Below are 24,189 nucleotides of genomic sequence, written 5' to 3'. Positions count from 1 at the left end.
CAGAGGGTCAAAAATCATGGAGGATTAGACTTTTAGGAAAACAATACCCACATTTACTAAGCTAGTCTATACATGGAGACCTCGGCATCTATATTAGAAGCCAGAAATATAATTTTGGGTAACGCAGGGAAAACAACATGCATCTAAATGCAGAATCGGTGAAAAATCAATTACACATTAATGAATTTCCAATATGATATCTTCTGTTCATCTCTTATTTTACTCCTCCCTTTCTGTATTACAGTACTGGCATTTCTTGCAATACACGAAGTAACATTTACCTGAGAATTTAGGAATATTTTAAGATTCTAATTTCTCTATAATTTAGTTTTTAACGCTTTATTACCAGCAACTCATTAACAGCACTTTGATTTTTCAGACAGGGAATACAGATTAATTTAAACAAGAGTAATTAATCTTTGAATAAACATTTGTTCGTGGAAAAAATGAAGTGCTAGCAATAGCCTACATTACAGACAATTATTTAAAATTTTTTCTTAATAATTAGAAGTATCCTAGGAAAGATAAGATTTGATGTAGAAGAGGGAAAGCCTCTGGTATTTAAGGCAGCAACCAAAAAAAGAAAAAAATTAACTTCCAATATGCTGGAAGTAGTCTTTGCTTTCAAGTCAGAAGTGAGCAGACAAGTTCCCTGGCTTTGAAAATGAAGCATCTGAATTGAAATCTTAACAGGTTTTAATACGCTGAGGAAGCTTTCTAGAATTTAAAGAAAAAAAAAATCACCACATACTACTAACTACTACTATTTTACATTTATAATAAAAAGCCCATAGATTTCTTTTGCTATTGGTACCTAAACAAACTTTAATCTATTCAGCTCAAGATTGTCTATACATTTCATTATACCACTGAATGCAGCACAGACCCACCCTCTAGTAATGGGCACAGCTGCAAAATACTGCTAATACATATTCCATACTGTGAAGACAGGAAAAAAACATGATCTCTGATCTGAATGAATCTCACTGTCAGTGTCTCTTTCCCATACTTCCCAGTGAAAAGAGATAAAAAAGGACTAACACCATTATTTGTTACTTACTCTTTGCACCAGAATGCTAGACATCAAGATGTGAACCTTAAAGATGTTTTGGTCTAACAGAGGCTGCTAAGAACTAAATATATGAGTAAGAACAGCCTGCTAAAATCCAGTTAATGATTGCCTCTATTTTTCACCTTGCTAGGGTAATATCATCGTACAGCAAAACACAATAAAAGCTTTTTTATTGAAAAAACTTAAATGTGAAAAAAATACAATTGCAGCTTTTTTGTACATCACAGCAGACTGGCTCATTTGCTTTTGAGAAACAGTTTTTGTTTGTTTATAGGCTGAGAAACAGTTAAGGGACCCTTACTTGAGGCTCTCCTGAGAGCTGGAGGATGACCTGTCTGACTGGGGGAGAGATGTTATACTGCCAGAATTCTTCAAGTAGGTCTGGAGGCTTCTTTGATAGGGTGGCTCAAGAGAATTGTAGAGAGTCTCAGCTTCACTAGGAAAGTGATTTCTAAGACCCAGATAAGCCCTGCAAAATAAGAGAATAAGCACATGCAATACTCTGTATTTTATTCGAAGTGTGGAGTCAAGTAGTAAAGATTACAGAATGAACCAGGGATGGGAGGGAAAGGAACTCAAACTGAAAATATCTAATGCATACAATACTGCTCATCAAATCATAAAAGAAACCAGCTACACTGCCTGAATTAATATTTTCAAAATAAGTAACTTTATCCTCTGAAATTCTCACATTCACTTACCAATTCTGTGGAGAAGGCAAGAGGAGTTCTTTTCTGGACTACTCACTAGTTAAAGTGCTGCAGTTGTTTAATGACTTAAAGGGGGTAATCAAGAATGATTCTATAGCAATATCAACCTGACTCCTTTTTCAGTAGAATCCTAAAATGCTGCACAACAGTATTATTTGCCTCAACTTTCAGAATGTCTTTTGCAAAATAAACTAGACATTAATTCAGGACTTTGAAAACAGAAATATCAATTTTCAACCTAATGTGTGTCCTCTTCTTCAGCCATAGTTGGCTGCTCACCTCCTGGTAGAGCCTTCTTATCGCTCATGTAAAACGTAAAATTTTTCAGAGCAAAAGGTAGTCAAAACTCACTTTCTTGCCTCCACTCTTGCTTCTGCATCAGCATCATGAATGCCCTTCTTGATGGTTTCAACCAAGACAGCTGCATGCCTAGAAGAAAGACATTCTTCATGCTATTTTGCTACTCCAAATTATATTTTAAGTATTCAAGTTTCACACTTCGATTGACATTTCTCTAAGTAAAAACCAGCTGAGATAGTAGTTCCTTCTAAGATACGAAGTAGGCAAATGCTGGAGTACACTGATGACATGACTGCACCTTCTGTCAAGGTTTAAGTAAGCATCCTCTTTCAATTTAGAAAAATATTAATGTACTTTTCAGACATACATCCACTCATGACACTTTAAAAGTTATTTTAAAATACCTTTTCTAAAGATATCTGCTTTCCTGAAATGGAAAAAAACTATTTCTCCTACTATATTAGTAGTAAGATAAAAGTTAAGATTAATAAGTTTGCTTCCCTGGAAATTCACCTCTGAAAGCTTTTGGCATACAAGTTCTAAACCTGAACACATGCTCAAAGAACAGCAAAGCACTCATCAGAACAACAAAAAATTGTGATGATAAACAGACTTTAATTCAAGACATGTTTGGGTGGCTGCTTTTTTTGTTTGAGTGGGGGGGGCTGGGCTATTTTGCTTTTGTTGAGTTTTTTTTGTATATTTGCCTTTTTTTTTTTTTTAAAAAATACACACACACTCTGCCATAAATCAAGTGATCTCCCCATTGCTCCCTTTCCTGGGGCACCCGGAGAGGTTGAAAGGTGACTACGGAGCTGGATGAGCTCTTCAGAGTCTTTCTGGAGGCCCCGCAGTCCCTTTGCTCTTACTGTCTGCTTACAGCACAAACTCTTCAGAGCTGATGTGTGCACTATTTTCCTATCTACCCAGAGAAGCTGGTGTGCTCTTAATCATTAGCAGAAAAAGTCCTCCAGCCTAATCCCACTTGCCATCTTTCATGGCAAACACACAAATTTCCTCTTTTCAGGAGAAAAGACAGATGCTTACCTGTGCATCTCCTACATTTATACGGTTCTAAAATTACATTCAGCCCTTTGAAGGCAACCGCCAGGCTGATGCGGCCCCTGGTGAAAATTAGTTTGACACTCCTGATATAAGCAAAACTCAGAGAAAGCACAGTACGTACTGCTCACATGCGGTATAGAAGAGGCAGAGGGGAAGGCGAAGAGGCAACACCAAGTCAAGGCTGGAGCACAGAGCTCTCCTCCTTCTCCCTGGCACTTGAATGAGTCACAAGACCTGCTGTGCTAGAAAGGTTGTCTACACTAGAAAGGTTGGCCAACACTGAACAACACAATCCAATTAAAGGATTCAATGAAAATATTTCTGTCTTGAAATTCATGAGCAGTTTGTTCTTGGGGAAAAAGTATACTGGCCCATACCTTTCCAATGAATGTGTTTGCCACTCTTGTAACAACAGGTCTAAAAATTCAAAGGAGCGCCTGAAGAGACAGAACAAAAAGTTATAATTAATACTCACTTCTCTAATGTGCTTGCAGAATAAACAGTAACTTTATTCTTTTACCTTGAGGGAAACAAATACATAAAATGAAAGTACATTTATCTGTCAAATAAGAACATTAGTCACCTTATTGCAAAGTTAAAATATTCTATGTAGAATGCAAACGTGCAGGCTAACTAATCCTGAAGTTCAGAAAAACAGATGTGGTTCAATTAACCATCTGCCATGTTATTACACTCCAAACTAACAGAAAAAAATCAATAAAGTTTAAAAATTGTACAAACTATAAAATCTTAATATTAAAAAACCCCACGATACTTTAAAAATTCAGCTATTAAGTCACAACATAATGTTTCTATGGCACTGTACTTCTGTCCCAAACACGATTCCCATCCTTTCATCTGCCATTACTGAGTATGTAGCATAAAGGAAAACATGACACCACCAGTACAGGGCTGTGCATATAGAAAGCACTCCTGAAGATTTGCTGGCACTGTACAAACAAAAGTTATGTAACCTTATTAATTATTAATTCAGAATTCTTGACAATTTAGCAGCCAGCCATGGCAAAAGGCAAACTTTAAAATATGTCTGAAGATAAGATACTGGTGAATAAATCAAAGCAACACAGATTAGGAAGGTGTTACACATTAAGTCTTCAAAAAGGTAGCGGACTCTACTGCCTGGAATTATTTTTCTGGCTATGTTGAATCTTTGACCTGTTCTGGAGGGGCAGATTTCATTTTTATGCTGCCCAAATCCTTTGGACACCTACAAGACAAGGCAAGAAACTCTGAAAGTCTTTTCACTATTATAACGGATCTATTTTTCCTTTGTTTTTCCAAAGGAATGAAGTCAGTATAAAAACAATGCAATTTTGGCCACCTTCATTGATGCTCACTGGATTGTGAATTGCTGTACCAAAGCCACCTGGAGTCTAATGTTCTTCAGTAAAGCTGTGGTAAGTGGAGGCACTGAAGCCCTATGAATTGTTTTGCAGTAAAACCAGAAGTTATGACAGGTCAGCATAATCTGGGTTGAGATAATACTTGCTTTGGATGCAAAGGCAGTTTACATTTAGAGCAAACAGTTTAGATGCTCAAGCTATTTCTTGCACACACACAGCTCTATTTCTTTCAGGGCTAGCGTGGGTCCAGAAACAGTCAACCATTCTTGTGGGATTCTGTGCAGATAACGACACTGTCAGAAACCAATTAATTTTATCAAGAGTCAATCCAAGTGTTCAAGTACCATGCTCTTGGAAAAAGCATCATGCTGCAGATGCACCTCAGTTGTTACACATGACACCACGCTGACCCACCATGTCCTATGTAAGGTAGCAGCCACCGTCTTGATCTCACAGCGCCCAGCGGGGCGCAGTATCAGCCAGCCTGGCTCCACACATTCAAACCGCATTGCATGGAAGTCACAAAGTCCCCCTGGCACGGGGAGAGCACGGTGCTGGCACGCTCTGCACGTGGTGCGCTCTGGTGCTTCGACAAGAGCCAGCCTCAGCAGGTCTGTCAAGTCTGGCCTAACTGTAGCTAACAGGCTCGGGCTGGTTCTTTGAGGAGACACGCAGGTCTGTCTCCTGCTCTCCCAATGCCTCTCAATATCTGTGTTGTTTATTCTCATTAGACTGAGCAACACAGATGCAAGTACAGCTTTTTTTTTTCTGGTTTTAAATCAGAAGGTACTTTTTCAACAGGCATTAGGACCATTTTTGATTAGAATAAATTCTGCAGAAGGATACAATGTACATCCTCCCCAATATGACAGAAAGTACCATTCCTCAACATAATCTAATGTAACTTGGCTGAAATTAATTTTTGTAGTTTAATAAGTAACGCAGTTGTGCGTATTCAGAGTGAATGGCCACTTATAACGTACTCACCTTCTCACTGCAACTGATTTTGAGGTACAGTTGCTTGTTATTAAAGGTATGAGTCGTGGCACATGGGTATGCTGAGGAGAAAAAAAAAAAAGACAAAGCAGTTAATGACAAAAGCATTCCTGAATTTGTACTGTACTAATTAAGTTAAACAGAATGAGGAATATAATTAAAAAGGCAATCATTTTAAATGCTTACTGAAACTAAATGGAGAACACTACTAAATAAGAGACTGCTGCTAGCGTGTCAATTAAAACTTGTATTCTTCCAAAACATCAAGCAAAAAGCACTTCCACTGCCATCAACAATTGTATCATGATATGCCATATTTAGGTGTCAGAAGTCATATACGAAGGCTCACATGTGTCTCCTCAAGGGAGTTGTAAGCTGATGTTATTTTAGTTTTGCCACAGAAAAAAAAACAATAGACACAGCAATCTTAAAAAAAAATCCAAGTTATGGAGCAAAAAGCAAGTCCATCAATCTGAAACTACAGGACTTCTTTTAGGGATCAATGAATATCATTAGTGGTGCAAAGATCCAATTCCTTTTAATGCAAAATATGTCAATAAAATAATAAAGTATGACATGTAATATAAGCAAGCTTATGTATATAATCTATATGGAAACACCTAACATCCTCATTGGAAAAAAAACCTTTGAACTACCATTTAAAGTGGGTAAGATAAACTACATCAAATCCAATTGCAATACTTTAATTCAGAAATAAAGCAGCCTTACTTCAGCTCAACTAATTGTAGACACAAAGCATTGACATTTGAATTCCAAGTAAGGGTAACATGGTTCAACAAATCCATTTTCAATTCATTTCTTTATTCTTTTCTTGATTAAACACATAACTTCTAAACCAGTCTCCAATACAGTGTGAAACTGTTGCCTTAAAAACAAACTGCTTAAGTAGTACAGTACTGAACAATTCTTAGTATCTCACATAGACTTTCTCCTTATGACATTGTTGCAGGATATAAACACACAAATCACCAAAAAAGCAGAGAGATAACTATCATCTCTGAGAGTACTACCAACTTCAGAATTAGAAGGGAATTAATCAAAAAATCTGGAAGAGCCTTCCAGTTGCATTTGTTTCTACTGATGTACTTTTCAACAGGTTTTTAGGGGCTTTGTTTGTGGTTTGCATAGTTTTCAAATTGAAAAGTGGCACATGACTGTCAGAAAGGCAACAATAAGCAATATCAGGGCAAAGAATAAAACATTTTTACAGATGGAGAAACCTCTATGTTTCCAGTCTTTAGAGCTATTGACATTGTAATTTCTATGAAGTGTTTTGCAAAGGACTCAAAGCCCCAGGCTTGTTTTCATTCGGCTTTAAGACTGCACATTTCATCTGCTACTCCCTTTGAAGCTGTGATGATAAATGCTTTCTCCAAACGCACCTTGCAGCTCGATTGCCCAACCTGAATCCCACTTCCCTCTGGAAAAGATTTTCTGCCACCATGCCAACTCTTCATGGCACACACCCTCCCCCCGCTTTTAAAAATTGTTTTCCAATATACTAAGAGTCAAGAACAAAAGATATGAGACTGCAGTATAAGAACTATCTGGAGAAGAAATATGAAGTCCAATAAAGGCAAAAAGATTAAATGGAACTCTTCAAGATCACTGGTATAACACAGCTTCCCTCTTTTTACCTAGACCCACTCTCACAGCAATTAGATATTAAGCACCAGTATCTGAGCTGGCTGTCAGTGGATGCTGGAAGGAGTTTTTGAGGAAAATGCTGACTCCAAAAGCTGTAATGGCTTGGGCTCTAAATAATGATCTGATCACACGCTCCCTGACCAACTCTCATGTCGTCCAAAGAACAGAAGTCCAAAGGAGTGTGGGGCTGCACTGTTTGACTCTGGCATTTATTTCTCTTTTTCCATTGAAACCTGACTTTTCTGTCAGAACACCTTGCATAAGCCATTTATTGGTTGGGTGTTTGAACGCTATGGATAGAATTTTCTCCCTTCTATGCCTCCAGTCTAGTATGTTAAATTACAGCCAAGAAGAACAGAAGTCTAAACAAAATCAGGGCATCTATAGCCGATGCATAGTCGTCTCCAACTGAACTGAACCAATAAAGCCAACTTAATATAACGGGTGAATTTTTATTTCATGCTGCTTTTCTGGTGCTTGATTTGGCTCCTGTAAACAACATGACAGGGTTAGTTTTTTTACATGCCTGAGCTCACCTACTACTACTGCAAATTGCATTCTTCTCTTACAACTTTAATCATCCTTTGTGAGGTGTTTTCCTTCCTCCACTCTCAACTCTGTGCCACTGGCCACCTCAAAGTGCACTGTAAGAGTTTGGGGAAAAAATGCCAATGGATCTTAGCCCAAGCGCTGATGCAAAGGTAATGCAGAAGTCTCGGAACATGTTCTCAAAGGCACGGGTAGACAGAACAACTACAGATTCCAAAACGTACTGAGCATGGCAATAAAAGCTGTGAGTTATTACATCACTTAGGTTTCCAGCAACTTACAAAATTAAAACCATGAATGAGATCATAGTGAATAATAGTATGTGCACAGCACTAAGAACAGCACGGCTTTTAATGCAGAAACTACAGGCAACCTCCCACTTGTATTTGAAACACAAAAATACCAATACAAGTCCCAAAAAAATCTAGCTAAATGTCTTGCCTCAGACACCAGTTAGTAGCAGTTGCTTAAGAAATAGACAATAAGAAGCAGCTAGTACGCAGCACTGCTCTCCCTTATACGATATAGCTTTAAAGACTCATCTTAAAAAGTTCTTAAACCTCAGGATTACAATCTGTACTGTGCTTTTCTTCCATGAACTTGTGCTTTGTGAACTGATCCACACATGTCCAGCCTCTTCAATATTTTGTCATTAACTCCATGGTTCCAAATCTGTTCTATTTTTTTTTTTTCCCCAAAAAGAAATAGTTTTTGTGTATGAGTGGGGGTTTTTTTGGCTTGATTTTTAAATTCTTACTAGCTTCTTGACTACTGTCTTAACTTTGTCTTTTCCAAAAAGCCAGTTTAAGACAGTTACTCTTTGAAATACACTTGCCTTTTTAATATTGACACATTACCCCAAAAAATCATGAAAACAGACTTGCTTTTCATACCCATTTCTTGATCTTTACTATGGTAATGCTGCCAATTCGTTTCAATGGTAGATAATATGTCTGTCTGTGATAAAATTACTTCTACATTAAAGCATGATTTAAATTCTGTATTTCAGAATTGTTATTACCTCTAAGAGCCATTACCTGAACATTCCTAGCAAGCAAAGTGAGAAAGGAACACCTACCCGAATAATGAATCTAATGGCTGCGCACCCAGAAGTTGCCATCACTTTGGCGCTGTTGGGAACCAGATTAAAAAGAGTAGGCACAATAGCTTCAGCGCCATGATCAAATTTGTTTCCCAGAACAGTTGAAAGATGGCTATTTAGGAAAAAGAAAGAAAACTTGTTAACGAAAATTAATTTCTTAGTCTTAAAATAAAGAAGTTTACTGCACACTTTAAAGATTTAGCTTTCCAAACAACGGAATTTCCTAATTCCATTATTTCCAAGTCCTTCCCTCATTAGAAATGCAGGATTTGTGGAACTTTTTTTTTACCTAGCAGACACATTAAGAGGTTGAACACTGATAACTTTACTTTGTAATGAAAAACAAATACCACAATTTGAAAGGCTAAAATTCTCATGTCCACATAAAATATCACAATGTTTCTGCTTTCTAACACACTTTGAGTGTATATAAGTCTAAAATCTTCTGGAAATTATTGTTTGAGGTTTTTTTCCTTTTGAATGCAGGCAAAGCCACTGAACTTATAATTAGCCAACCATAAAATTTGACTCCGTTATTAAAGGTTATGGTTTCAATTTTAACAAATACAGAAACACATACGACACACAGTAATTTATCTGTCCAGTGGTGACAACTAATGCTGCTTCTACGTACAGAGACCACATAAAATGAATTTGTAGTCAGCAGCAAATGACACATAGAATATATCTAAGTTTTAGGGATCAAACAAAATTCCAGGCTTTTAGGCCTGGATGAGAACATTTACATAGTACCTTTGCACTATTCCTGACTTCATGTTAGGAAAGGTTAGCATTATTTTCTTAAAGCCTCAATTTCCCTGGCAAGGACAGCTGTATGGTCTAACAGGTCCCCATGGCCTGTTCAGTCAGGAGACCAGAATAGCAAGGGTGAACTCAGGGGTGTATCTGTTCCAGATGGTCACTGGGAATCAATGGTTACATTAATGCCTTTCCAGAGGAAAAGCAAGCCACGGAAAACAGGGAAATGGAAAAGACCGCTCTGGTATAAAAATAAGGCTTTTCTCCCTGTCCTTGAATTTAATGAAAGCCCCCAAGATGATAAACCTGAAGATCTTATTTCTGTTCAGTCACAGCTTCTGAAGTTATCATGGACATGAGAGAAAACGTACCATGTTCAAACCCCTACAGGGCAGCTCGCTTTGCCATTACAAGCAGTCACAGTAAAGTCCTGTGCCAATCATCTAAGCATAAGTGCTCCTAAGACTAGTCCCCAATATTACATTAGTACTTACAGCAGTTTACATTAATTTGCACTAAGTACTCAGTGTAATGAAGATATTTGTTCTTCACATAAAATCTGTTACAGGTTTATCAACTAGGTACATCACCCAAAAGAACAAATTCCTTTGAATTTTTCTTTTTCTCTATGGCTTCAGATGACGGTTTGACTCTTTATCAGTCACAGTGTACAGCAGTCCAACAAGATAATCTTTCCTGCAACACTGACAAAGCATCTTTAAATCAAATTCGTACAAAATTCTAGCGATGTACACAAACGCACATGAACTGTACTTACGCTACAGTAATGCATGCTTCTCTAACCACCTGGGATCTGAGATCCTTGGCTGACAGCTTGAAAGCACCATCCAACAACCGCAAATGCTGGAAAAATCCATCATACTGTGCAGCTCCAGCAACAAGCAACGACCGAACTTTCTTCAGCTAAAAAAATTAAGGCGTTTATTTTAGGACACTACCAATATGCATTTCAAACTAACGAAGTCAGAACTTCACTGCAAAAAGGTACACAGGCACATCTTTAAAGCAAAGCATGATTTTGAAATATAAGGCAGTCATTTAAAAAAACTGTAAAAAAATTCTATTACTTAAATTCTAGAGCTAAAGTCTCAGATCCCAGTCTACAAGTACTCAAATACATGTCTGTTCACGGACCTGTTTCCAAACACTAAGATGCCACACATTTGATAAAAAATACAAATGCTACATACACAAACATTTCAATCCTGCAAGTGAAATTTATCAGAGCCACACATAAGAGATACTAATGCTAGCAGTTTACCTGCAGCATACATAATTTTGCATAAGTGCCAATTGAAACGTACATGATGGCTTCTAGAAAAGCTTCCACTTAAATGTCAGCAAAAATGTATTTCAGCCTTTTAAAAATACCTGCTAAAACTTATTTGGCATATGGGAATTCAATGTTTAAAAATGACAATGAAAATGTACTAGCTGTCTGTGCTTTATGAAATACACCCACCCAAACCTCAAATCAGATAAAGAGTTTACCGCATTAGTTCGTTGATCCCAATCATGTTTGTCATCTGAGAGAATTTCCCTGATTTTGTTCAATGTTTCTTCAAGTTCTCGACTAGAATAGATCTGAAGTATTAAAAAAAAAAGTGTATATTGTTAATATCCCAGGTAACCTGATAAAGGAAAATAACTTGACAAGACTAACCATACTATTATAATTCTGAAAATCTTGCCCCAATAATTCCAGACAACTGTATAAGAGGTATAATTGGGCGTTTTAGGGCAAATCTTTGAGGATATCACTGAGTAGTGAATATTCATTAAAAGAAAAGCTGAAGAATCAACATTTTCCTTCAAGATTTCACCTTTCATCTTTGTGATGATCTAATCATATATAGAATTTCACTTAAAAAAATAGAATTCAATATGAACAGAGGTTTTAGATAATCTGTTGCAATATTATTGCAATTCAATTTCATTTTCATACTCACTACTATACTACCGACTACTCCAGAGTTCTCTATTCTCTACAGAGTAATTCCAGCAAAACTGATGCCTGACCAATCTAATCATACATCAGTCACTGTTTGGTGATACATGAATTAACGCATTTATTGATAACGGTACACATAACAGTGGACTTCTAAATAAGAAAATTAAATTAGTCATGAAAACATGTTATTAACACCAGAAATAAACAGACTTCCCTTCTGTTCTCCTAGACAGAAGCCACAGGATGCTCTTCTCTGCTTCAACTGAAGATGCAAACTTTTAAGGTTTTTTCTTCCTCCAAGATCGAGAACAAGTTGAAGAGGATATGAAGCACATTACTAACTAGACTCTTGATCTGGTCAGATTTTTTTTCGAAAACATATTTTCTATAAACATATTGGGATAAACTCAGTTGCCTATACACAGGCACCTGATGCCGTCTGAGATGCATCCAAGACATCCACAGTTACGATATGCCATGATTCAGGACTTCAAGGAAACTCGTACCCTTCTAGAATGAAAGTTGGAGGCCAGCATGATGCCTTTGCCTTAAATAGCACCTAAATAGTAGTGCCTGATGCTCCATCGTTACTTAAGTCCAAGACATAATTTTTATATGTGCAAGAACACACAGCATGTAGAGGCAACAAGGACTGAAGGTGAGGACATCTTGCTTCGCATGAATTGCTGAGGAGCTTTGACACTGGTCTCTTGAACACACTGTTCTGCATGTATATATTCATCTTGTTATTTGTAAAAAGATTTAGGACCATCTTTCTTCTGTTTTACAGTTAAGCTGAATGTGTATTTTCTACAAAGTACTTCATTTTCCTAGGTGACTAGAAATTACTACAAGTTATTCCAAATACAGTCTAGTCTTCCAATTTTCATAGCATATGAAATTAATTTAATTTATAGTAGATATGGGACCTTGATTCTACTGACATTTACTTTTGTTCCAATGCTTTAATAACACATGGTTATGAAGGCCTCTACATTTCATTCTGGAATACTGAGGAGGTGGAAGACATCCATGCTCTAAATGCCTGCATATCTAGTTTATAGGATAAACAGGGTAGAAATCACTTCACAACAGATGAATTAGTACACCCAGGCCAGCTTCGCTATCAGGCAAAAAACAATTTCTGAATATGCTTTACCAGCAAAATCGAAATTTTTATTACCTCGCAGTTGCATAAGCTTTTCCAGGGTACACTGTGCAAGCAGCTTTGCAGTTGTACATAGGGCACAAAACTGCATCCACAAAAACAAAAAAGCTATTCCTCATGACTGTTTTCGTCTTCATCAGAAGTCAATAAACATCTGGTACATAAATTATTTTAAAAGAGTAAATAATTTAATGAAACCAGTGGGTCCAAGCATAACAGACTTTCTATTCCACTGCCCACAAAATTGAACATGAGTCTTCTATCACCATTTCATATACTTGTGTATGCTGGTACCACGTAATACTTATTACACAACACTAACTTGCTCTAACACTAATTCAAAAGGTACCATACTATTAAGAACAAATATGACATGCGTCTCAGTAAGAATTTTAATCAAATTAAATTTCCATTTTCAAAGAAAATTCCTTATTTTCCTTTTAAAAGTGGAAGGCACTAGTCACTGGTTAACTAAATTAACTAATTTCACATTACAGTGACCCTAATGCCATCAGAATTTGTGATGTGATCTGAGCTCCTCAGGCTTCCCCTTTACCATCACCCACCTTGCCCTGTCTCGTTCCCAGTTTGAGGTTTTGACATACAACCAGTTAACCCTACAAGAGGAAACACAAACACTTCTCTGCCAACTCAGCAGCCTGTGCCAACTTATTGCAAAGAAGTGAAGTGCAACAACAAGGGAAGCAGAATCATGCCTTTTTGTGGCAGCTGAGAGCTGGTTAGTGCACACTCAACTTAGTCTGAGGTTCTGCTCAAGGTACAATTACCTTTTTTAAGGTGTCTCATTGAATAGATCCTCAATGGAACATTTTTTGTTGTCAGCCTATGTGTTATCAGAGACCATGTGCTGTAGTTACTGCCACTGGACTAAAACATGCCAGGCAATAAACAAGCACAGAAGCAACACGTGCAATGGGTTTATGTCTGCCCTACTTGCATGCCTAGCCTAGGCAAAGAATTTAATTTTTTTCTTTAATTACCTGGCACAAACTGCATTGGATCTATGCAATTTCTGCTATTCAAATTGGCATTATAATGAGGACTTCAGTAAATGGCATAATTTTATCTTGTCATGAAATTAAAAATGTAATTCCACTGAAAAATCCCAAATTGTCAAGGTTGTCCGTACACGTATTAGTTTCAGAGGAATAAAAGGTAACATTTCAATAATTTCTTTTCTCCCTGCCCTTGATTAATTATGCTTTTAGAAAGCCAAGATGAAATTCTCTGTTCAGTCAATGACATAATACATTTTTTTGTTTACAAGTTCCCACATCAGACTTTTGTAAAAATAATTAAATCTGTTTTGAAACAAATTCTAGCTACTAATAGGCATTACTCCTAATAACCGAACACAGAATTTTCTTCAATTTAAGCAAAAGCAAATAAACATAGTTGTAAAAACATTATGCTTGTAATCTTAAATATGAACACACAATTCTCTCACCACGGTGCTTCTCTTTTTGGCACCCAGATCCATCAGACTATATCTCAAAATCACACATGTTCTTCACAAACTGCTATTATCCATTAGAGGGCAACATGCACACACACACAGCATTGAAGGTAAGTGAAATATCAAAGACAGAAAAATTAAAAGCTTAAACATAAATAAGAGTACTAACTATATAGAAACTATTTCCAATATGCAGATTACAAACCAGGTATGAGTAAACAATGATATTCCTAAAAAAGGTAATGACGAGCATCATTGCAACAGGTTATGGGAAAGGCAGATCCACCATGAGAGGCTTTTAAGGATGAATTAAACATACACACACTCTAAATAACCTCAATTTACTTGATTAATCCAGATGCACTTAATCTTGATTCAGAATCAGATATGTTTTCCTATAACATAGTTCCTTTCCTTACTTTCACTGAAACCACTACTAAAACCCATAAATGTAATGAAAAGAGAAAGACACGGGAATAAGCCCAGTAATGTACAACCAAGTCCCTCTCCCCATTCTGTCTAACAAGTTTCCTTTGCTTTTAGAATAACCAGGTCATAAACATTCTTTCTTCACAGGGTCTAGTACAGAAAATGCTCTCTTCCTTAGCAATTAACATGGTCTCAGAACATGGGATTTGCCTTTTTTTTTAAAAAAAAATATCAGAGATTATCCACAACCAGAAGCATGAAGTTAGACAGCAGGACATCATTATTCCCAAGAATACCAGCCTCCCTCCCACCTTTTTTCTTCCTGTTTCACAGGTCTTTCTTACATTCTCATCCATTAAACCAATAGGTTATTTTGGGTTCAGTTACACATTTCTCCTCCGCCTCCTCTCATCCTGAGTGAGATTAGTTCAGACAAGTGGGTCTTTCTCCTCTACCTTTTGCAGTTGAGGAATGACCTGCCTTCCTAGATCCCCCAGCAGTCAGACAGAAAATCACATGTGCTGGTCAACAACACACACTCCACTTTTGTTCTTGCAATGTAATTAACCAATTTCACTGATTAGAGAACACTGCTTGGGACTGCAAATATTAAGGCATTGAACTACAGGCAGCACATTTTCTGTGCTGTGGAATGTGGCTTCTTTCAACATAATGGGGATAAATAATATTCAGAGCTCTGTGGTTTTGCCCTCTAAAGAATCCTTAACACAGTTTGGAGAAGCAAAGAACCATGAAGTTCTAACAGTGTAAGACAAAGCTTTCCTCAATGTGACAGGAACCATGGAGATAAAGCGTTCCTTCATAATAGTAGACACTTCTTCTGCCTGCAGAAGGAGATCTAACAAATAACTACACTATCATCTTGAGAAATAAAACCAGAATGAATATACATCTATTGAGAGAAGAGTCATACAAAATCCTTCTGGGATTTGGGAATTGTGGCTGACTAAGTTTCTGGTTGTGTTCCACACCTCCACTGCTCAAGGAAAACTTATTCAAAATAGGTCTAGGAAGACACAAGCAAGTTAAATGACTCAGCTGTGTGAAAGCACCAAGTATGTGCAGTTCCCACACTTAAAGAACAGAAATTAAAATCTGATCTTTCGACTAAGAACTCAGTATGCAACAGGTTCATTAGTGCTCAAATAAGGCACCAGATATATTTTTTGATGTATTGCTAGAGATGGGGACATGTATGCCAGACATTACAGTTCAGGCGCTCACATTTGAAAATACAATTCATGCTTTTAAAATCATTTGCCTGTATTATTATTACTCAATTGTCCCCCAAAATTGCAGCCCTAAATTTTCCAAACATTATGAAAATATTTTTCTTATGAAAACTATAACATACACTTATTTTCAGTAACTCCCTGGAAAAGACTACGAAAAGCGATAATTGATTTTAGTTGAAACACTGTGGGGGGTTGACCCTGGCTGGACACCAGGTGCCCACCAAAGCTGCTCTATCACTCCTCTCCTCAGCTGGACAGGGCAGAGAAAATATAACAAGAGGCTCGTGGGTTGGGATAAGGACAGAGAGATCACTCAGCAATTACCGTCATAGGCAAAACAGACTCAACGTGGGGAAAAAATAATTTATTGCAAATCAAATCAGTGTTGGGTAATAAGAAAAAAACCTCAAATCTTAAACCACCTTTCCCTCCACCCCTCCTTTCTTCTTGGGTTTTAACTAAGAACTGGAAAAAGCAGCTTTCCACAGACAGTGTAAATTAATTCTTCAACAAGAAGGAAAAGTTAGAAGACTGTAACACTACAGAATTTTTAAAAGTAGGCTAACATATAGCATTGTAAATAGTATATTTCTGAAAAAAAACGTGTATGCACAGCATCTTACCTGTACAGTAGGAACATCTGTAAATGCCTTAATAAAGTCATCCTCATCCACTGCTCCAGCTCCTCCCTCTTTAGAGGAACCTACATAAACGTAAAATACTGTTAAGCAGTATGTAATGCATGTTGGGGTTTTCAAAGTGACATAAGTATCTTTCATAATAGCTATTTTCAAACATTTAATATAACTTACAAAAATCCTGAACATTCATCCTGTATAAGATTACAAAACATGGCTGTGATTTCTCCTTGAATAAGAAGAGGTAAATGAGTGTTTTTCATGAATGAACAATTCTGTGCCCTTTCCAATTTGACAAAGCTAATGCTTTCATTTTTGTTATTTTTGTAAGTGGTAACACGTTTATTACAACCACCCTCTAGCAGCCATTTGCATAGAATTCTGATACCCACACCCTGATGATACAAACGTTCCCAAATAAACCATAGAATTTCAAACTACTTACAACAGCAAGAACTACTTGTCATTCAATTAAACGCCTCAAGATGAGTTTTCACATTAAAACATGTACCACAAGCAATCAGCCCTAGAAGGTCTGGGATAGGTTTTTTTCTTTTTGGTTGGTTGGGGCTTTTTGTTTGTTTTGAAATCTTGTGCAGTAGCCCTACATTCACATCGTGCTTTCCAGTATTCTCCTGAGACGCTAAAAAGCCTGAGGTGTATTTCTCAACCTCAAATCACAGAATCACAGAATGTTAGGGATTGGAAGGGACCTCGAAAGATCATCTAGTCCAATCCCCCTGCCAGGGCAGGAACACCTAGGTGAGGTTACACAGGAAGGTGTCCAGGCGGGTTTTGAATGTCTCCAGAGAAGGAGACTCCACAACCTCCCTGGGCAGCCTGTTACAGTGTTCCGTCACCCTCACTGAGAAGAAGTTTCTTCTCAAATTTAAGTGGAACCTCTTGTGTTCCAGTGTGAACGCGTTACCCCTTGTCTTACTGTTGGTTGTCACCAAGAAGAGCCTGGCTCCATCCTCCTGACACCCACCCTTTATATATTTATAAACACTGATGAGGTCACTCCTCAGTCTCCTCTTCTCCAAGCTAAAGAGACCCAGCTCCCTCAGCCTTTCCTCATAAGGGAGATGCTCCACTCCCTTCATCATCTTTGTGGCCCTGCGCTGGACTCTCTCCAGCAGTTCCCTGTCCTTCTTGAACTGAGGGGCCCAGAACTGGACACAATATTCCAGATGAGGTCTCACCAGGGCAGAGTAGAGGGGAAGGAGAACCTCTCTCGACCTACTAACCACCCCCGTTCTAATACACCCCAGGATGCCATTGGCCTTCTTGGCTTGGCCACAAGGGCACAGTGCTGGCTCATGGTCATCCTGCTGTCTACCAGGACCCCCAGGTTCCAAGAATTTAAAGGAAGAGAGCAAGGACAGCGAAGGGAATGTAGTGTTGGAGCAAAATCTGGACTCCACTGAACAGGCTGCCCAGAGAGGTTGTGGAGCCTCCTCTGGAGACATTCAAAACCCGCCTGGACACATTCCTGTGTGATCTGCTCTGGGTGAACCTGCTTTAGCAGGTGGGTTGGACTAGATGATCTCTAGAGGTCCCTTCCAACCCCAACTGTTCTGTGATTCTGTGATTGGCAGCCTCCTTCTCTGAGCACTCATCCCCACATGTGGTCCACAGCGGGGCTCCAGAATTGAATCACCTGAAGGAAACTCTCAAGAACCTTCCAGATCTGTTCCCAGAAAACCACGATACCAAAAAAGTTCTCTCTCCAAAAGCTTCCATGACAGCTATGCAAGTAGTAGGGCAGTATACTTCTTTGCAAGGTAAATGATGGAAATATTTTCACATAATAGGCAAAGGTTCCCCAAAGCCCAAACAGAAGGATAATGAAAGAACATCAACAGGTAACATGCTGGCCTCACACTGGCATATGATTGCTAAGTTTCATTAAAATCTTGGGTAGAAACTAAGGTAACTCTAACAAATAAAATAATTTGATACCAGCCTCTGATTTCACTTTCTTGCAAGTTGGTTACCAAGAAAGCCCTTTTTCAAAGGACTGGACTCAAGTTTGCTATCAAATCGAAAAGCAAGCTCAGCAGATCCAGGCTGCGCTACAAGCCTAGAAGTCTGAAGTAAAAAGTAGAATGTGGCAGAATCCGTAAATATCTTCAATAATTAAGACAGGCAAATGATATGACAACACAGGTTAACTGCATGGAAATGATCAATTCAGTAAAATATTTCCTTCAGGGGTTGGGGAAACAAACTCTTGCAGGAAATGAACTCTTTCAGACAGAGTGAGGGCAACGGGATAAACGACACGATGTCCTACCTAAATTACACTAGCTAACTTAGAGAGCACAGCTGAAAAGACATTCATTTTACCAACTATATGACAAATATAAACTATCGGTAAAAATAAGAGGTCAACTAAGGAGCTATAGTTACATACATTTATGTCATCGGTTAGCTTAAGAGCTCAACTAAAATGAAAACCTAGGACTTCTAGACAAATCAAACTCTTGGTAGCTGCACTCTCCAGAAACGCATTTCATGCTTTAGTCTCTCACCTCCTATTTATAGTACAGGGAACTACGTCTGCTCTGGTTGTATACCTTGTGTAGTTTGAAACACAAGGGTCCACTACCACTACAAATCTGACGGCAAACTCACTAGATCTTAGCACCTCTATGCAGGTACAAGATCTCCTGCCTGCCTTTGTGGCTGCTTAGTGTAAAAACACTGAAGCAGCACCTAGCAAAATTTGGACATGGTGTCTGCAAGATGATATAGGAACATCTAGAAAATTTTGACAGCCTAAACTCGAGGATGTTGTACAGAGATGCTGTGCATAAAACTCTTCTACATGTGTATCTCCAACACCATCTGTCATGATTGTCAATGGCAGTCTGAAGGGAAAGAAGAAATTGTAACTGCTTATTTTTTTCACTATCCAGACAGTAGAGGGCAGGAGTCCCTCCACAAAGTTAATGAGTACCTGACCAGCTAAGAGGGTTTATACTCAGAACATAACCCTTGTGCCACACAAACATGTAGATAGCTCCTAAAAGGGAGGATGCCCTGGCCAGAGCAGAATTTTGTGGAGAGGAACCTCGAAAAGAAAGAATTTGGCACAGAGGTCCCACGCTAAACTAGGCGGTACAAAGAGCCATCTGGATGCTCAATTCATAACCCCGTTTGTCCCTCCCAAAATACCACGGTATTTAAGGAAGTCTCGTAGTACTGAAATAATCACAATCAATATGCAGTACTCAGGAAAAATAAATGGAAAAGAAAGGTTGAGAAGCCAGAAGGTTACCTAATTTTTAAAGGTTAAAATATGGTTTTCACATGGTTAAAGAACTTACTCTCTTTAAAAATCTTCAAAATTATAAACAGTTCGTAAAAAGTTTCTGTTCTTATCAAAATAGTTTTAGTCGAAGCTTTTGTTAGTCACAAACCAGTAAACCCCTATGAAGTTCACGCTACATGTTTCTTCACAACCTGATAAAATATTATATAAGGCTACAGTAATCCTGTGACACTAGAAGCAAAAAGCTCCTACACTTAACAGTTTACACAAGTTCTGTATTATTATTCAGCTACACAAGTATCCAAACACTACTGCTAAAGTAGGGGTGGGGAAAAAGGTATTTTGCATTCCCATCAATTACTTACCAATGTTCTGCCAAGATAAGAAACTTACAGAAATCAAACATTAAAAATTGACACATACAAGCCGTGAATATCAAAACAAAATGTTTGGATTTCATGTATTCATAGTGCACTCCTGTACACTATAGATTAAACAAGTATGAAGTTGCCTTTGCTAAATAAGTAGATGTTGTCATCTATTAAAGTATCACTTTTAAAATGAGAAAATAGAATGGACTACATAACAGATCTTCCAGCACCTTGAGATCATCCAATAATGCATCCTGAGGGATAAGAGTGCATCCTTTATTTAAGAAATAAAAATTTATTACTTTAAAGAGAGAAAAAGAGAGGAAGGATATGCTACTATTTAAAATCCATGTGACATATAGTTTAGGCACACACTATTTCCCACCTTCCTTAGTCTCAACAACTAGTTCACTTCTACAGATCACTTCTCTTTGAAACTAATACTCTCAGAAAATTGTCTTATTGCATCTTTGCCTGGTAATAAAAAAAAGGTTATGTGTTTTTCTTAGCAGGTGACACTTTTTAAAAGTTACCTTTAAATGCATGTTCACTTCTATTTCACTAATCTTTATCCTCCTCTACTGCATAAGCCCATATGCATACCAAAATAAAGTGCGAAATAACTATCCTCTCTTTATGTTGTATACAAGTCAAAGGTCTATATCATTCAACTTTTCCCTTCCTGATCTCTTCATAGGTATGTTTACCAATTCACTCCATCACTGTTTCTATAGAGACTAACCAAAACATGACAGAACTCAACCCACTGTTCCCAACTCGGGAGAAAGTCTTTAACTATGCTAACAAAATACATAATCGTCACACACATGTAGATGCAAACAACTTCTAATGCTGCTGTAAGGCTTAGCTACCCTTCACAAAAGCAATGGTAGAGCTTTACAGAACTCTCATTTCAGACAGTACTGCCTACAGACTCAAAATTGACATATCTGTCAGAGCACACATATGTTTATAAGCCGTTTTGTTGTTGCTTACCTTCTCAGACCAAGCTGTGATTATAAATTTCTTAGACATACCTCTCTCCAGTGTTAATGCCTTCCGCTGAATAATGCATGTTCTTCACCTTACCCACAGAACATATAATTCCTTGACCAAGTACAGACAAGTTCAACTACAGGATTCCTAATGGCAAAGACACTATAAACAATTCCAAGGTGCTGTGAGCCCACTGCATTTAACACCTTTAAGTGCTCAGCACATAACTAAAATCTAAAGCCTCGTCAACTTGCTTTTTCTTAAATGCAATTTACATTACCCTACCTTGGGACTCAGCCCACTGAATCTAACTGGGCCTCCCTCAGCTGAGACCCAGAAGAGAAATGCATCTGAAGGAGAGGGAGAACAATCCACACAAGACATTTACCTACGTTATTTGTTAGTTTTCACTCCTAACCTTTACCTGTTCATATCCTTCAAGTACCCTGGTTAAACAGACCCACAGAGACATCTGCAAGCCTAAGTTACGCTTCAAGAAGCTGGCGAGAATCTACCAAACGTAACAAACAGGCTTGATATGGCAGTAAATTACAGCAGCTGAGTTTTACTGTGGGCTTGTGGTTTAGGGTTTCTTTTAAACTTAAATTCAGTGAGTCTGGGGATGGAGGCAAAGGAAACACACCTCCTGCAGACTACTAAGAGAGATAACATCTTCCTGAGTTAAATTTAAGGATTCCTAACAGTTTGTAATGCCTTAGAAAATTTTTTTTTAATAAAGTTTTTTCCAGTCACAAGGCTTTCAGTTCAGCATTGAGGACAGCTCAATACCAGGAAGGGTACTGTATACAAGTAAAGAAATTACCCGGTCTTTTACAGAACCAATTTCTCACCCAGGAATTAATTCCTGCAGTTGAGTTCTTCCCCTCTTCTGACTGAAACATTTGAAATCATTCCATCATATCACAATGACTTTGGGCTGCTCACTTGCTCTACCACCTTGATGCTCTCCCCACCAGTATCTATAAAGCTGTGCATGATGGGATGACAAAACAACACGACAATACTGTATGAGAGAAGAAAGATACCATGAATGTGATACTGGACTGGTATTTTTGTTTTGAAACAAGGATCTGTTTAATCAAAGCATGCTTAACTGTTTAATAAAGCACACTAGCACTGGTCTAAAAATAATTTAAAAAAAAAGCTGAACGTGTGTTTGGTAGCCACTTTCTACTAGTCTGCTTCTGTGGGTCTTCTGACTAATATTTCAGAATGAAAATCTCCCTGTGAAAAACGGGAATTTGAAAACCGGTACAGAAACTGAAGAGTAAAATAAACTCTAAAACTTTGTTTCACTTTTTGTTCTAAAATGCTTTTCTCAACACACTTCCCCATAAAACACACGTAACTATTTTCTGATACAAGACACATCACAAATTAAGTGTTAGTAAACTTTGAAAAGGGTACTGTTACACAAATGTCTCTTATCCTTCAGAATTCCCTAATTGCAGGCAGGAACAGTATCTTACTGAGCAACACATCTAGAGTAAGATGATGTGGATGGCATTTGTTTTCTAAAAACAAACAAAACAAAAAACCTCAACAAAGCAAACCACAACCAAACAAAAAACAAACCTAAAGCTATACTCACATCTCAACTAATTTAAAAGCTTCACTTCTTATCTACCAGACACTGAAGCAGAAGATGCAGATCATTCTGGATTTAAACAAAAAAAAAACAAAAACAAAAACAAAAACAAACAAACAAAAAAAGGTACTGTTACCTGTTTTGTAGGATAATAAACAATCAGCTGTAAATTAGGAACTGACAACAGCTTCAGCTCAGCATAGGATAAGTGGACAGGATCAGCTCAAGTACTCACTTAGCTTTTTGTATAATAGGTTGACCAACAATTCTCACTCACTCCTACTGACCTCCCTCATTCTAGCACTAGTACAGCTGCATAGTAAATCACAACGGGGAGTGGCCAAGCTGAGAATAAAATAAACTGGCCAAGAAGAATGGTTTCAATGAGGCAAGTTCCCTGGCCTCCTTCACTGTGGGGCCGTATGAACACTGTGCCAGCACAATCCAGTGGATGACTCGGGACACAAATGAGTTAGAGGGGGAAAGAAATGACACCAGGCAGCTTAAACAGTACAACTGCTGAAAGGCTAAGTATAGGCTGGAGGAAGTGGAGCAACACTCAAAATGAACTGAAGCAAGGACAAGCACAAAGGTAACCTAGTGGAATGGATAGCCTCTCCCACTAAACACAAGGGGGGAGGGGAAAAAAAAAAAATCTAAAGTGACCATATATACAAAAAGGGCAAATGTACTCATACAAGCTACAAATAAATTAATAGATTACAGCAACCCATTTTCTGAATCCCTATCAACAACAAAGACACAAAACCTAATCGTTTGTGAACAGAGTTCTTTAGCACAGAACCTGCAGAGGACAGTGACGGTGCTCAATAACCAAATTCTGTTCCAAGTCCCAGCAGACAGATGTTGCAAAGGTCCTATTTCATTCTTTCTTTGAATATACATTCTGCTGTTTGTTAGTCTCTGAAACTAAGATTTTTCCTGAATCTTCTACAGCTCTTAGATAGTCTTTGTAAAATCTATTTATTTATTCTTGGGTCAGCCGTTATTACTATTTGATAAAACTGAGGACTTACTTTTAAAATGGTATCTGTTGGAGGGTGGGGGAAGGAAGTTACTGGTGCTTCGCCATCTGAATTACCAGCTCAGAGAAAGCAAGCGTGAATTTTATGATGATGATTCTGATAAAGCTCTGTGTATAGACTGAATCTGAGTAAATCAGTAAGGAACCTTAATATCTTTCCAGGTATTATGAGAGGTATTAAACCAGTACAGAATAACATATTTTCTTATGCACTTTTCACAATTTTGCTTCTGTAAAGCATGAACCAAATGTTTGGGAAAGTAACTGAAGATCGAGAACCTCTGAAAATTCCCTTCACGTTTTAAATTACCGAGACATCTAAAGCAATTTGATCTATTGCATACATACATCTTGACATATTAACAC

The 24,189-nt window shown here is 37.8% G+C and overlaps 1 protein-coding gene across 6 annotated transcripts in view; it reads right to left on the bottom strand.

Annotated features, from left to right (window-relative positions):
• CLASP2 (cytoplasmic linker associated protein 2) overlaps positions 1-24,189 on the bottom strand; it is a 151,714-nt gene that overhangs the window by 56,025 nt on the left and 71,500 nt on the right. For all 6 annotated transcript variants that reach the window (XM_065627458.1, XM_065627457.1, XM_065627462.1 and 3 more), the window contains exons 9-16: positions 16,511-16,590; positions 11,098-11,190; positions 10,364-10,509; positions 8,803-8,938; positions 5,499-5,569; positions 3,525-3,584; positions 2,134-2,211; positions 1,374-1,541 (exon numbers count right to left, since the gene is read on the bottom strand). In XM_065627458.1, the coding sequence (XP_065483530.1) occupies positions 1,374-1,541; positions 2,134-2,211; positions 3,525-3,584; positions 5,499-5,569; positions 8,803-8,938; positions 10,364-10,509; positions 11,098-11,190; positions 16,511-16,590 (832 nt within the window). The remainder of the gene's footprint in view (positions 1-1,373; positions 1,542-2,133; positions 2,212-3,524; positions 3,585-5,498; positions 5,570-8,802; positions 8,939-10,363; positions 10,510-11,097; positions 11,191-16,510; positions 16,591-24,189) is intronic.

Source organism: Caloenas nicobarica, chromosome 2 (genome assembly GCF_036013445.1).
Source record: "Caloenas nicobarica isolate bCalNic1 chromosome 2, bCalNic1.hap1, whole genome shotgun sequence".
Taxonomy (NCBI): domain Eukaryota; kingdom Metazoa; phylum Chordata; class Aves; order Columbiformes; family Columbidae; genus Caloenas; species Caloenas nicobarica.
This window is presented reverse-complemented; position numbering and strand designations above follow the sequence as displayed.